Genomic DNA, 15762 nt, shown 5'->3' on the forward strand with positions numbered 1-15762 from the left:
TAAGTGGGGTCTCAACAGTTAAACAACTTTTATTTAAACCCTCAGTTATGTGTTGTGCATAGAACGAGCTTTACTAGGACGTTGTTTTCTTCTAGTGTTGGATTCTGTTATATACATAATGTTAAAGAATGTCAAATAGTGGTAGATTGACATGGTCGATGATATATTTACATTGTTTTAAATGACATCTATGACACCTGTCACATTACTGTGCCATTAGAACTAATGATTTATCAAAACATTCCCATGGTTCTCAAGTGCCTAATTGATTTATAAATTTGTTCTGATTGTCATTAAGTTATTCAGTGTTTTGTTTTTACCTGAATATGGTATAGGATACTAACTAGAAATTTAAGTAGCATTACCGTTAAAATGGAATATCCATCTATTGTCAAAAAAAAAATCAAAGATGGTTATTTATATATAAATGTAGTATCACAACATTTTATTTATTGTATTTTTGTTGTTGTAATATTCATTTGCAAAAGGGATTCACTTACACTTTGCATCAAAAGCTTTTAATGAATAACTTTCATAAGTTTTCAAATATGGGTTTGTTTGAAGCTCATTTTGGCTAAACTAGACTTTTAACTTTTTGGAAGCCCTTTTTATGCACGGGAGACCCACCATCCAAATAAAATCTTTTTCAGCACCTCAAGCTATGGTTAGTTTTCGTCGCAAAAACCACCCCAAAAAAAGAGTCCGTAGGAATTTTCCAGAAACTTGGCTTTGGGATGTATTTATTGTGGGGTGAGATCAATTCACAGGCCACATTTCAATTTTGTTGTTTTTGCTGCATCATGAACCTTTATATTTCCGAAGCCACTTTTTCTCTCTTATTGTCTTTACTGCTGCATCATAAATCTTTATAGATCTAGATCTACTTCTGTGTCAGGACACTTCAAAAAGCCATTTCTCAATTTTGTTATTTTTCCTGCAGTATCGTGTATGTTTATCTTTTGGGTAAGATAAATTCCTAAGCCACATTTTCCTTTGTTTTTACAGCTGAATCATGTAGCTTATCTTTATATTTCTGGGTTAGATTAACTCATTGTTGTGCTGTTTCTGCTGCATCATGTTGCACAAAGTGGGCTGTAAAGAAAATAAATGTGTTCTTTAAGTTAAACTAACAGTATTTGACATTCTTTAAGAAAATATAAAGAAATAACAAAGTATCAGTAGCCTACATAATTAAGGTGCAATAGTTTTGTTTAACTGTAAACTAATTTTCTATTTTAAACTTTGCTGTTAAAACAAATAGGACATGAATGATCTCAACTTATTTGCAACAAGCTGTGCATCTTTTAAAGCTTGTACTAACATGGTGAATTCCTTTTCTTTTGAGCTCAGAAGAAGATGTTAATTTCGACATGAACATGGTTCCTGCCCTTTCGGCAGTTGGGCCTGTACCAATCAGGAAAGCAGTAGAAGGACCCAAAGAAAATATAGCAACTCGCACACATTTTCCAGAAACTTGGTTGTGGGATATACAAATAATTAGGTATGTTTACAAGAGATCCACATCTTGAATCAAACATGGTTCACATTTGATACAAAACATTTGAAAATATTTAAAACTATTACACCTAAAAGATTTATTAATAGGATCATTTTAAAAAATAAAGTTCATTCTATTATACTTTTTCCCTATTTGTTCAAATCCATGTTTTGGTCATTTTTCTTCTGAGCCCATAATGTGATGTGGCAGCTTGCTTGAGAGTAATTTTTGTGAGATGTTGACCTCTTTAATTTTGTCGGCATTTGGTTTGATTGACATTACTCTTCCTTGTGAGAGTCTGACTTGCTTAGCATTATTTTGTTTTAACAAGCATTTTCATTAACTATTATTTCACATGAAAATTCATTACTTTTAAAAATTCTTAAAATATGGAGTTGATAAAAATTAAGTACATTCTTAATAAGACTAAATTTGTTTTTTTTTTAATCTAGGCTAGTTTAATTATATTTAAATTTTTTAAAAGATGTGTTGGCCTACTTAAAATCATATTTTAAACCAGATGTTTTAAGAATGTATTGCTAAGTTGTAAACTAAATTACAATACTACAGCCATTGTTTGAAAACTGTTTTTACTAGCCAATCAGGCAGGTCTGTCATTGATCAAACTGTTTGTTTTTACTAGCCAATCAGGCAGGTCTGTCATTGATCAAACAGCCCCTCATACAATCACAAGCTGGGTTGGCAATGCCTTGTGTATGGACGCAGACAAAGGTTTTGGCCTCTCCAATCTAACCACCCTGGTCACATTCCAGCCCTTTTTTCTTTCACTTCAACTCCCATATGCAGCAGTAAGAGGAGAGAGGCTACCCATCATGTTTACTGTATACAACTACTTAGATAAGTGTCTCCATGTAAGTTTCCACTACACCAACTGTTTTAGAATATAAGGGATTAACTTTAAGAAAAAGAAATCTAAAAAAATCTCTACATTTGCTAAATGTGCTTTCATGTAAGAGACTAAATAAATATCATGAGTTGCCAATAAATAACATGAGTTGCTTGCCTTAGATTCAACTCCATCTTGACATGGGAAGCAACTTTGAAGTTCACAACTCAGCATCAAACAAGGAGCCTATTTGTGTCTGTGGAGGGGACTCTTATACTGCTAAATTTTATGTGACACCCAAAAAAATTGGATCATTGCCCATTAAAGCCAAGGTAATCTTATACTGCTAAATTTTATGTGACACCCAAAAAAATTGGATCATTGCCCATTAAAGCTAAGGTAATCTTATACTGCTAAATTTTATGTGACACCCAAAAAAATTGGATCATTGCCCATTAGAGCTAAGGTAATCTTATACTGCTAAATTTTATGTGACACCCAAAAAAAATGGATCATTGCCCATTAAACCTAAGGTAATTTTATACTGCTAAATTTTTTGTGACACCTGAAAAAATTGGATCATTGCCCATTTAAGCTAAGGTAATTTTATACTGCTAAATTTTATGTGACACCCAAAAAAATTGGATCACTGCCCATTAAAGCTAAGGTAATTTTATACTGCTAAATTTTATACAAAACCCAAACAAATTGGATCATTGCCCATTAAAGCTAAGGTAATTTTATACGGCTAAATTTGATCTAGTTGTCTCCATTTACTGACCAACAAATAATGAATATTTTATTTAGTAAATTTAGGCTACATATCTTGTAGTGGGCCTACCTATTAAGCACTGACATTCAATTTATTTATTAATTTATTCAACACTGGTTACAACAGTAGACAATGGGTGCCTTTGTTCACATTGACCATTTAAAAAAAAACAACATAATAACATAATAAACTAAAAACTACAAAATAACATGGATTATCAATTGACGTACAATCTGTAAAGAGATAAAAAAAATTAGAAATATATATTCATTAGTTAAAAGATAAAATGGCCATTTATAAGGATATATGAGTATGAACTTTCTGTGAATATAAAATTTATAATTGTTAAAGTATATCTACAAAACTGAAATACAATTTATTCCCATTGTAAAAACTTCAGGCAGAAATAATCCCAGGATTTTGCAGCAATACAATTGATGTGGACACCAGCTACATAGGCTTATCTGATGCAGTGGAGAGGACAATGTTGGTCAAGGTGGGTGTCCAACCTACTTTTCTTACATTTCTCAACACTTTATTATTTGTTCTGTTTCATTTTTCTTTCATGTTTTTAATTATTTTATTCCCCAGGCTGAAGGAGTAGAACAACAGTATTCTCACACAATGTATTTGTGTACTAAAAGTATGTAATTCTTATTTAATGCAAGTAAAATTCCTTTGAATTTCAGTCAATTGTTTTCAAACGATTTAGCAAACAGTATAATATTAATGCATGAAAAAATGTTGCTACAATTTTGACCCTCTCAGATGGTGAACAGAAGCAGGAAGATGTCATTCTGCCCATGCCTGCTGATGCTCATATTGTCAGAGATTCTGCTAGGGGAGAGGTTAAGGTTATAGGTAGGATTGAGATTTGTTCTTACATTTAAGTTAGGGGTTAGGCTTTTGATTTAAAATTATGGAGAGGTTAAGGTTATAGGTAGGATTGAGATTTGTTCTTACATTTAAGTTAGGGGTTAGGCTTTTGATTTAAACTTATGGAGAGGTTAAGGTTATAGGTAGGATTGAGATTTGTTCTTACATTTAAGTTAGGGGTTAGGCTTTTGATTTAAACTTATGGTTATAGATGGGGTTTTATTAATTTCGAACAAATATGACAGTAATGACATGATACTTATTCTATTTAATTAGCAACAAATAGTAAGAACATTTTTCTTTTACTATTATTTTGTTTTTAATATTCTTGTGAATCAAAAAACAAGCAGTAATTTAAAATGGCTCATTGAATTTCAATGTTGTTTTTCATGTTTTAATATGTGCATTCTAGCATTAACATTATTTTTAATATGTGCATTCTATCATCAACAAATTTTTTTAATGTGCTTTCTATCATTATTATTTTTTTATATGTGCATTTATCCTTCTTTGTCACAGACAAATTCAACTTTTAATATCTGCATGTCTTAGTGTTTACATCAACATCACCTTTTGCATTCAGGTGATATAATGGGCCCCGCCCTAAATAACCTGGAGCACCTTGTACAGATGCCAACTGGCTGTGGTGAGCAAAACATGGTGGGCTTTGTCCCCAACATCTTCGTCCTCAAATATCTGACCAGCACTGGACAAATCACAGACGAGATCAAGCAGAAAGCTGTTAAGTTTATGGAAATAGGTAGGTCAAGTCACAGGTCAGGTCATTAAGTTTATGGAAATAGGTAGGTCGGGTCACAGGTCAGGTCATTAAGTTTATGGAAATAGGTAGGTCTGGTCACAGGTCTTGTCAAATTATTATATTTATGGAAATAGTTAGGTTGTCGTTAAATTCATGGAAATAAGTAGACTAATAACTGGATGATATAGACTGTTTAATTAGTGCAGTTCATTATAATAACTTTTAATATAGCTTATCAACATTTTTTTTATTTAGAGAAAATTATGACAGAAGAATTATGTTTCAAGTAAAGGCTGCTATTCACACTAAAATAAATAAGCACTAATGTCATTTACTTAAGCAAATTTAAGTTAATTATTTTATAAACCCTGTATGCAATGCAAGTATTTTAGCTCAACTAAACAACCTATCACCCTGCTGTTAGTTTATCTAACACTACTGCCATGTTCTAATCCTAATCAAACTTTGGTTAAACTACAAACCTAAACAAACTTTGGTTAAACTGTAAACCTAAACAAACTTTGGTTAAACTACAAACCTATCAGCCTAAACAAACTTTGTTTAAACTACAAACCTAAACAAACTTAAGCAAAGCTAACTAATGTCCACCAGGGTACCAACGAGAGCTGACCTTCAGACATAACGATGGATCTTACAGTGCCTTTGGTCCCAATGAAAACAACAAGGGCAGCATATGGCTGACAGCCTTTGTGGTCAAGTCCTATGCCCAGGCCCAGCCCTATATCTACATAGACCAGAAGGATCTGACGCTGAGCATGAGGTTCCTACACAGGAACCAGATGGAGACAGGCTGCTACAGGGAGACAGGGAAGGTCCTCAGCTCGTACATGATGGGAGGGCTGGGGAAAGACAAGAAGAAAGGCGAATCATTCACGGCTCTCACAGCTTACGTCATGATTGCTCTCTTGACAGCTGGGGCTGATCCTAATGTAAATCTTACCTCATCTTCTTTACTTAGTTTTTAAAATGTTAATCTTTACTTCATCTTCTTAAGCTAGTTTTTTAAATGTTAATCTTTATCTCATTTTCTTTAGCTAGGTTTTAAAATGTTAAGCTTTACCCCATCTTTTATAGCTAATATTTAAAATTTAAAAATTGAATTACTGTTTGAATTTTAAAACTAAGCACTAAAAAACCCTTTAGTAAATCCCATTTTTATTCAATGTATAAATTTAACAATAAATTTTTTGCTGGTAATGTAAGTTTGTTACCATAACAACTGGAGTATCTCTTCTACCACAGGAACCAGGAATATTTGGTGCTGTTCAGTGCATCAATGAAGCATTTGACAGTGAGAAGGACTCAATGGATGCCTATGTCCTTTCACTAGTAGCTTATGCTTATGCTCTCTACAAACCAAACAGCCCTAAAAGTCTGGAAATTTTAGAAGCTCTTGATGCAAGAGCTCACGTGGAAGGTAATTTTTTAAAAAAATAATTCAAAAGTTGATCTAGATAATTTTTAAAAATTCAAATCAACATTTAATTAGAATATTTTAAACAACACCTAGGCCTACAATTTTTTAAAAAGTTTCAACCATTTTTTTTTTCTTTTTTAATTAAGTAAAAAAAAAAAATCAACTCTTTTTAGTTGAAGTTATTTTTGTTGTTTTCCAGATACACTAAAGTACTGGGGCAAAGATGAAGATTCCAGGCCAAAAAATAATGATCCATGGCATTTTTATGTGGCCCCATCAGCTGAGGTGGAGATGACATCCTATGCCTTGTTGGCCAACCTGATCCACTACGGACCAAGGGCTATAGAAAACACACACAAGATTGCCATGTGGCTGTCAAAACAGAGGAATCCTTTTGGTGGATTCTCTTCAACACAGGTCAGTCTTTTAATTAGTTATATCCTTAGGTTTTAATAAACTAATTATTCCCCTGTAATTTACTTTGTAATCATTTTAATTATCTAATTATCACCTTATTTTTTTAATTAAAGTTTATATAAAATTTACCTTTGATACTTTCAAATGTAACCTTTTTTACATGTACTATACATGAACACCTGATACCATTGATGTTTACTATTTATAACTTATTATCATCAATACAATTATTTTTGCAAACTATTTTTCTCTCAAAAAATTTAATATTTAATCTCCAGGACACAGTGATGGGTCTGAGTGCTCTATCAGAATTTGCCAGTTTGTCATACACTGAAGGAAAAGTAGAAATGAAAATCTCTGTATCAGGCCAAAAAACCAAGCAAGCATTTAGTGTATCCCAGAAAGATGGAACAAATCTCCTGATGCAGTCAGCCCGCATTGGGGTTTTACCAAACAAGATCACGACAGTAGCTAGAGGGTCAGGATGTGCTTTGGTTCAGGTAGGACTGGAGTGGTCAACTGACATTGGTTGAAGATCTAGACTTGGATTTGTAGACTGGCATTGGTTGAAGATCTAGACTTGGATTTGTAGACTGACATTGGTTGAAGATCTAGACTTGGATTTGTAGACTGACATTGGTTGAAGATCTAGACTTGGATTTGTAGACTGGCATTGGTTGAAGATCTAGACTTGGATTTGTAGACTGGCATTGGTTGAAGATCTAGACTTGGATTTGTAGACTGGCATTGGTTGAAGATCTAGACTTGGATTTGTAGACTGACATTGGTTGAAGATCTAGACTTGGATTTGTAGACTGATATTGGTTGAAGATCTAGACTTGGATTTGTAGACTGATATTGGTTGAAGATCTAGACTTGGATTTGTAGACTGACATTGGTTGAAGATCTAGACTTGGATTTGTAGACTGATATTGGTTGAAGATCTAGACTTGGATTTGTAGACTGACATTGGTTGAAGATCTAGACTTGGATTTGTAGACTGACATTGGTTGAAGATCTAGACTTGGATTTGTAGACTGACATTGGTTGAAGATCTAGACTTGGATTTGTAGACTGACATTGGTTGAAGATCTAGACTTGGATTTGTAGACTGGCATTGGTTGAATATCTAGACTTGGATTTATAGACTGGGTTAGGGTTAGGGATCTAGACTTGGATTTGTAGACTGGCATTGGTTGAAGATCTAGACTATGTTGACTAATATTGGACATGTAGATTGGTCTTGTAGTTGTAGACTGACATTGGCAATAGAACTGGACTTATTTGTAGACTGGCATTGGTTGTAGAATTGTACCCATTGGGCTTGATAAAATACTCGGCCCACCGTGAAAATCTGTAATTAGGAAAATAGCAAATATCTTCTCTAATGAGATGCAGAGTACACTTAAACAATACAGTCTTAAAAAAAATTGAAATCAAAAGCTCTTTAGCCAGGATTAGATAAACAAACCCTGTATTTTTTGTCTTCTCATATGCAGCTCAATGTCTTTTACAACAAGCTTCCAAAGGATTTGTTTGCCAAAGATGCTTCAAAGTTCCACCTGAAGGTTACCAGGAAACACTATCGTCATGATGTCAACAAATGTAACATGAGAACTCTTGAAATCAATGTAGGGTAGGTATACAATCAATACAAAATATTTAACAAATGTTGGGTAAATCTCTATTTGATATTGTTGCAGTATTTGATATTTGTTATTGTTGCGGTATTTGATATTTGATGTTGTTGCAGTATTTGATATTTGATGTTTTTGCAGTATTTGATATATGATATTGTTGCCGTTTTTTATATTTGATATTGTTGACCACACCAGATTGTAATCTCTTGACTTGTTCAGAATCTAATTAGACTTGTAGAAAGTATAAACGGCAATTGTACATCTGTTCAGGTCTAAAGAAAACATCAATGCAACAGGCATGGGGCTCGTGATCATTAAAATGGTGACTGGCTGGTCTCCTGTTCCAGAATCACTCACAAAAGTAAGAAAATTTGTGCTCAGTTTAAGTTTTAATTAACTTAATTAACTTTGTATGATTTCAGTATGAAATCTTAATTTAGAAAATTTAAAACCAAATGTTTCTTCCAGTTGAAATCTTTGTCTTTGATGTTGGGACTGAAGAAAATTGAGAACAATGTAGATGACGGCACATTGTCTCTTTACTTTGATGGGGTAAGATCAATTGTCTCTTTACTTTGATGGGGTAAGATCAATTGTCTCTTTACTTTGATGGGGTAAGATCAATTGCCTCTTTACTTTGATGTGGTAAGATCAATTGTCTCTTTACTTTGATGGGGTAAGATCAATTGTCTCTTTACTTTGATGGGGTAAGATCAATTGTCTCTTTACTTTGAAGGGGTAAGATCAATTGCCTCTTTACTTTGATGGAGTAAGATCAATTGTCTCTTTACTTTGATGGAGTAAGATCAATTGTCTCTTTACTTTAATGGAGTAAGATCAATTGTCTCTTTACTTTGATGGAGTAAGATCAATTGTCTCTTTACTTTAATGGAGTAAGATCAATTGTCTCTTTACTTTGATGGAGTAAGATCAATTGTCTCTTTACTTTGATGGAGTAAGATCAATTGTCTCTTTACTTTAATGGAGTAAGATCAATTGTCTCTTTACTTTGATGGGGTAAGAGACAATTGTCTCTTTACTTTAATGGAGTAAGATCAATTGTCTCTTTACTTTGATGGAGTAAGATCAATTGTCTCTTTACTTTAATGGAGTAAGATCAATTGTCTCTTTACTTTGATGGGGTAAGATCAATTGTCTCTTTACTTTGATGTGGTAAGATCAATTGTCTCTTTACTTTGATGGAGTAAGATCAATTGTCTCTTTACTTTGATGGGGTAAGATCTGTCTCCCCTAATTGGTTGTCTTGATGTCTCATCTAATTGGTTGTCTTGCCTCCCATGATCAGCTGAAGAACAGAAAAGTGTTTTCCATAGATGTTGAACAAAACCAAGATTTAGCTGTCTCCAACCCCAGACCAGCATTTGTCAAGGTTTCCCTTTACTATGAGCCTGGTAAGACCACATTTTAAAACATGTCGGATGTGATGATTTTTATTACTACCCTTATATATACATACTCAGTGGTACAGAAATAGAGGATTATTAAGGGTCTGAGAAAAAAACCTCCCAGGAACCCATAAATAACAGCTGTCTCACATTACCCTACTGCTGGTGGTCACTGTCAACTCATCTTACTTTTGTTTCTTCATTCTCAATATCAAAAACTACTATTTTATATTCTTGAAATTGTTCTCAATTAAACATATATATATATATATATATATATATATATATATATATATATATATATATATATATATATATATATATATATATATATATATATATATATTTATATACATTTGTATATAGGCCTACATATATGTGTGTATATATATATATATATACACACATAAGTATTCACACACATATCAGGACTCATGCACATACATCCCCCCCCACACACACACGTTTATAATTTGAAAACACCTCTATAGAAACCTTTTTCTCTATATTTCATTTTTCTCTGTTTCTAGATTTGTATTACGTTGAATCGTATGACATCAAACCTACCTGTGGCACTAAGGAGGAAATCCCCCGTATACCTATACCCATACCAGCTTCAGAACCTCTGATTGGATCATCTGATTTCCCCATGCGTGAGTAGTGTTGATCAGGAGGTGCTGTAGCAAGTTATCTGACCAACAACTATCACATAATCATCATAGCCACATCACTTTTTAACTAACTTAAACTAGCTTTGAGTGCAAAACTAGCAAAAACTAAAGATGCATGCATTAAAAAAATAATTCTGAAATTATGAGTAAAGCAGTTTATTTTGACCATGTTGAAATTTAAACCAATTCGTTGTAAAAATGTCCTTTTTCAGAGACCAGAGTGAGTCCTGCTGACGGTTTTGTAAGTTTTATTTTTTTACGTTAAATGTTACATAATGATGGTAAAATATAGCTAAGATTGACAACTAACTGTTTCACTTAGATTTGTCTCTAAACATTGCAATGACCACAACAGAATAATGACCCCAACAATCCTTCCACAAACAGCAAGTGCCACAAGTCTCTGGCTGCCCTATGTGTATCAAGATTGCTCTTGTGCCAGAAAACTTTAAAGCAAAAGTCTGCAACTCCACAGCAGGTACACACATTATTTATTGTAGCAGTTGATGTCTAGCTTTATATTAGCAGTTGTGGGCCTACACTTGACTAAATGTTTACAATTATTTATTATAGCAGTTGATGTGTACCTTTATATTAGTTGCTGTAGAACTACACGCTGGACAAGCTACCTGGAGGATTAGACTTCAGGCAAACAGGACTAAAGGCCAACTGACCAATGGCCAGTGGTCTAACATATATTCCAGGCAGAAATTATGTTATCATATGAGATATCTGCTAGCCATGTTTAGACGTCTAAAGTCAGTTTTCACACATAGTTGGGTTGTCTACCTTTGGTCCTAGACCAGCATCCAAAGGCCCACAACTCCCATACTTGTTGAAATATAGCTTGAGTTATCTTTCTTGTGGTTTCTATAATGGCAATCAGGACCCACAACTCTGAATCTGCGATTGTGGCCCTTTGTCTGTTCAACATTGTTTACCTAAAAAGCTCTTCAGTTTTGTATTGTGTAGGTTTTGGATTGTTTCATTAGTAGCTAGAGAATTAGACATTTCATGAAAGTTGGATTTGTTTTCATTAGTAGCTAGAGAATTAGATATTTCACGAAAGATTAACCTGTGTTGACTTTAAATTTCTTCAATCCACATAGACAATGTATTTTGCTGTCTTAATTATTTTAAAATAGTTTTGACTTGCATTACTAGGTTTATAATGTATTATTTACATATTCATTATATATGTCATGATGATATATTGATCTACATTGCTTACATCCTATTTTTTACAGCATACAAAGCACAGGTGACTAAAAAAGGCGTCAAACTTCAGCAGAATTTGAGACCCACAAAAATTGTCAAAAGTATCAACATCCTGGCTGAAACTATTCTTCCACAAGGCTGCAAGTGTGATGTCCTCACCCCAGGTAATTACATGTCCTAATGTCCTCACCCCAGGTAATTACATGTCCTCACCCCAGGTAATTACATGTCCTCACCCCAGGTAATTACATGTCCTAATGTCCTCACCCCAGGTAATTACATGTCCTAATGTCCTCACCCCAGGTAATTACATGTCCTAATGTCCTCACCCCAGGTAATTACATGTCCTCACCCCAGGTAATTACATGTCCTAATGTCCTCACCCCAGGTAATTACATGTCCTCACCCCAGGTAATTACATGTCCTAATGTCCTCACCCCAGGTAATTACATGTCCTAATGTCCTCACCCCAGGTAATTACATGTCCTCATCCCAGGTAATTACATGTCCTAATGTCCTCACCCCAGGTAATTTCATGTCCTCACCCCAGGTAATTACATGTCCTAATGTCCTCACCCCAGGTAATTACATGTCCTAATGTCCTCACCCCAGGTAATTACATGTCCTAATGTCCTCACCCCAGGTAATTACATGTCCTAATGTCCTCACCCCAGGTAATTACATGTCCTAATGTCCTCACCTTAGGTAATTACATGTCCTCACCCCAGGTAATTACATGTCCTAATGTCCTCACCCCAGGTAATTACATGTCCTCACCCCAGGTAATTACATGTCCTAATGTCCTCACCCCAGGTAATTACATGTCCTAATGTCCTCACCCCAGGTAATTACATGTCCTCACCCCAGGTAATTACATGTCCTAATGTCCTCACCCCAGGTAATTACATGTCCTAATGTCCTCACCCCAGGTAATTACATGTCCTAATGTCCTCATCCCAGGTAATTACATGTCCTAATGTCCTCACCCCAGGTAATTACATGTCCTCACCCCAGGTAATTACATGTCCTAATGTCCTCACCCCAGGTAATTACATGTCCTCACCCCAGGTAATTACATGTCCTAATGTCCTCACCCCAGGTAATTACATGTCCTAATGTCCTCACCACAGGTAATTACATGTCCTAATGTCCTCACCCCAGGTAATTACATGTCCTCACCCCAGGTAATTACATGTCCTAATGTCCTCACCCCAGGTAATTACATGTCCTAATGTCCTCACCCCAGGTAATTACATGTCCTAATGTCCTCATCCCAGGTAATTACATGTCCTCACCCCAGGTAATTACATGTCCTAATGTCCTCACCCCAGGTAATTACATGTCCTAATGTCCTCACCCCAGGTAATTACATGTCCTAATGTCCTCACCCCAGGTAATTACATGTCCTAATGTCCTCACCCCAGGTAATTACATGTCCTCACCCCAGGTAATTACATGTCCTAATGTCCTCACCCCAGGTAATTACATGTCCTAATGTCCTCACCCCAGGTAATTACATGTCCTCACCCCAGGTAATTACATGTCCTAATGTCCTCACCTCAAGTAAGTATAGGCCTTCATTAATGCACATACTCCGGCTAATTAACCAAAATAGCAATATAAATTAGCTAATTAACCATCAGTCCAAATGTCCTAAGCATGTATTTAACCTTATGTCCATATGTCCTTGGCTGTTACGGGTCATCTGTAGGTCAGGTTAGAATAGCCCAGATGTCTGGGGTAGTGTGTCACTTGATCAGTCAGGGGTAGTGTGATATAAATAGTTGCCTCCCTCTGATATAAAAAGCTTCCCCACTTTGTTCTGATATAAAAAATTTGCCTCCCCCTTTGTGTGTTCCAGATAAAAAAGTTGTGCTCCTTGTGAAGGAGCCTGTCACCAAGGCCAACAATAAGATCCAACTCAATGAAGACGTGACAGTCATCATCGCAGCTAAATCAGTCACAAAAGCTGTTCGAGATTTTCAGAAGTCTTGTCGTCTGACATAGAAGTCTTCTCAGAATTAAATCCGCAGTGCTTAAAGTTCATTTATATGCCTCTTTAACAACGAGAAATTGAATTTAAATAATATAAACACTCTTTTCACTGTTAGCTTGTCAAATTATTCTGTAACGAAACATAAAAATGAGAGTTTCTTAGCGTAAAAGACCTACACAAAGTAATTATATACTAAAACTATTAAAAAGGGTGGATTACTGGTTTCGTATGCAAATAATTTTGGTTTTTACGATAATTTGAGTAAGACGTGTTAGAATAATTTTTGTGAATATTATTTTTGTATTGGTGTTTCCACAGTATTAAAGTTATCTTGATATTATTATCTTAAATGGCCAGAAAATAAATAAACAAGTTTGTTATTTTTTTAAACTTAGTTTTGTACAAAAAATTTTACAATAATTGTGTTATTCAAATGGTGTTTTCTATCATTGTTATGGTGACACTGTAATGGTGTCACTCTACTGGTGTCATTCTACTTTTGTCAATCTTCTTTTGTTTGGTGTAGTGTTATTCACTGTGGATATTTTGTGTAATTCTACTGTTTATTTAAATAAAGCATGTATTTACTGATACATTGTTTTGGATTTGGTTTTACTACTAATTATAGGAATTAGCGGATTTTTCAACAAAAATTGTGAAATGATTAGGTTTTATTATATTTTTAATTGTCATCACCCAACATGAAACATTCTGTACACATAAAAACGATTTAATCACTGAATGAAAGGTTCAAATATCCTAAAAGTGCATTGTAAAGTCTTATAGTTAATTTCGTTTGGTTGTCGCCCTTTACTACCCACAACCCTCGTGAATCATCAAGGCTTGGTTAAAAAGATGAACTCGATAGCCACGAATTTAATTGTTGATTGATACTTGTTTAGGACGTCTGTGCCAGTGTTTGATATGGGAGATAAGTGGGCCGAGTGACTGAACAATGTAGACCTTAGAAGGGGGGGGGGGGGGTGACACTTCTGGAAGGTGAGGGGTGGGGGACACTTCTGGAGGGTGTGGGGTGGGGGACACTTCGGAGGGGGTGGGTGACAACACTTTTGGAGAGGGGTGGGGGACTGGTAGAGGTGGGGGGGGGGCATTTCTGGAGAGTGAGGGGGTGGGGGCACTTCTGGAGGGGGGTGGTTGACACTTGTGGGGGGGAGGGACACTGAATGGGGCGGGGGATGGACTCATCTGGAGAGTGAGGGGTTGGGTGACACACTGGAGGGTAACACGTCTGTCATGGCGACGAAGTGGGAAAAATAAAACGTAAAGTAGTGTAATTAATGTCGACCTCTAATTACGGCGCTGCTTAATTAATGATTTTGCTAATTAATGAGTTGGCTAATTTTAAACAGTTTCTACTCTACTATTTCAGCAACAACCGCCGTAGAACTAGTCATGATTACATTTATTTAAGCTGGTGGTTTTAGGGCTTAGTCTAGCTGTTGTAGGTGGGGTAGGGTTATGACTGGAGCTTGTCTTGCCCGTCTGTTGTAGGTGGGGTAGGGTTATAACTGGAGCTTGTCTTGCCCGTCTGTTGTAGGTGGGGTAGGGCTATAACTGGAGCTTGTCTTGCCCGTCTGTCGTAGGTGGGGTAGGGCTATAACTGGAGCTTGTCTTGCCCGTCTGTTGTAGGTGGGGTAGGGCTATAACTGGAGCTTGTCTTGCCCGTCTGTCGTAGGTGGGGTAGGGCTATAACTGGAGCTTGTCTTACCCGTCTGTTGTAGGTGGGTTAGGGTTATAACAAGAGCTTGTCTTGCCCGTCCACCAACATCCTGGCTGCTTTCTTTCTTGACGGACACCACCGGCTAAGGAGGTGTCTCCCATTAGCCAGGCAGGCATCAACACGGCAAACTCCGACTAACTGGTTTGGGTATTTGTTTGATTACCGTGTACCGGTCGCTTCTGTCCTTCTGTTCTCACCAGGCCTATCTTCCCCCCACTGAATGCAGGGTAAACTAGTACCCCACCGTTCAGTACCCGGCTCGACCGTAGGAGTAGTTAATCCTATTCCAATGTTTTATTGGTTCATTTTGTCAGTGCCATTTTATCATTTTGTCATTGACGAGTTTTCATTTTGTCAGTGCCATTTTTTCATTTTGTCATTGACAAGTTTTCATTTTGTCAGTGTCATTTTTTTATTTTGTCATTGACAAGTTTTCATTTTGTCAGTGACAAGTTTGGTGTTTGTTATGGGTTTATCATTGT

General features: G+C 35.7%; 1 protein-coding gene across 2 annotated transcripts in view; it reads left to right on the forward strand.

Moving 5' to 3' along the window:
* Window positions 1-14131, forward strand: part of LOC131948055 (alpha-1-macroglobulin) — a 39059-nt gene extending 24928 nt beyond the window's left edge. For both annotated transcript variants that reach the window (XM_059309530.1, XM_059309540.1), the window contains exons 18-37: window positions 1351-1501; window positions 2142-2370; window positions 2528-2677; window positions 3518-3613; window positions 3709-3760; window positions 3886-3978; window positions 4577-4753; window positions 5366-5703; window positions 6017-6191; window positions 6391-6608; window positions 6887-7108; window positions 8108-8244; window positions 8519-8609; window positions 8717-8800; window positions 9555-9660; window positions 10185-10307; window positions 10538-10566; window positions 10713-10803; window positions 11573-11707; window positions 13405-14131. In XM_059309530.1, the coding sequence (XP_059165513.1) occupies window positions 1351-1501; window positions 2142-2370; window positions 2528-2677; window positions 3518-3613; window positions 3709-3760; window positions 3886-3978; window positions 4577-4753; window positions 5366-5703; window positions 6017-6191; window positions 6391-6608; window positions 6887-7108; window positions 8108-8244; window positions 8519-8609; window positions 8717-8800; window positions 9555-9660; window positions 10185-10307; window positions 10538-10566; window positions 10713-10803; window positions 11573-11707; window positions 13405-13550 (2843 nt within the window). In that variant the 3' untranslated portion in view covers window positions 13551-14131. The remainder of the gene's footprint in view (window positions 1-1350; window positions 1502-2141; window positions 2371-2527; window positions 2678-3517; window positions 3614-3708; window positions 3761-3885; window positions 3979-4576; window positions 4754-5365; window positions 5704-6016; window positions 6192-6390; window positions 6609-6886; window positions 7109-8107; window positions 8245-8518; window positions 8610-8716; window positions 8801-9554; window positions 9661-10184; window positions 10308-10537; window positions 10567-10712; window positions 10804-11572; window positions 11708-13404) is intronic.
* Window positions 14132-15762: the final 1631 nt, after the last annotated feature.

This window comes from Physella acuta, unplaced genomic scaffold (assembly GCF_028476545.2).
Source record: "Physella acuta isolate Inbredline_101_S28 unplaced genomic scaffold, ASM2847654v3 ptg000058l, whole genome shotgun sequence".
NCBI lineage: Eukaryota > Metazoa > Mollusca > Gastropoda > Physidae > Physella > Physella acuta.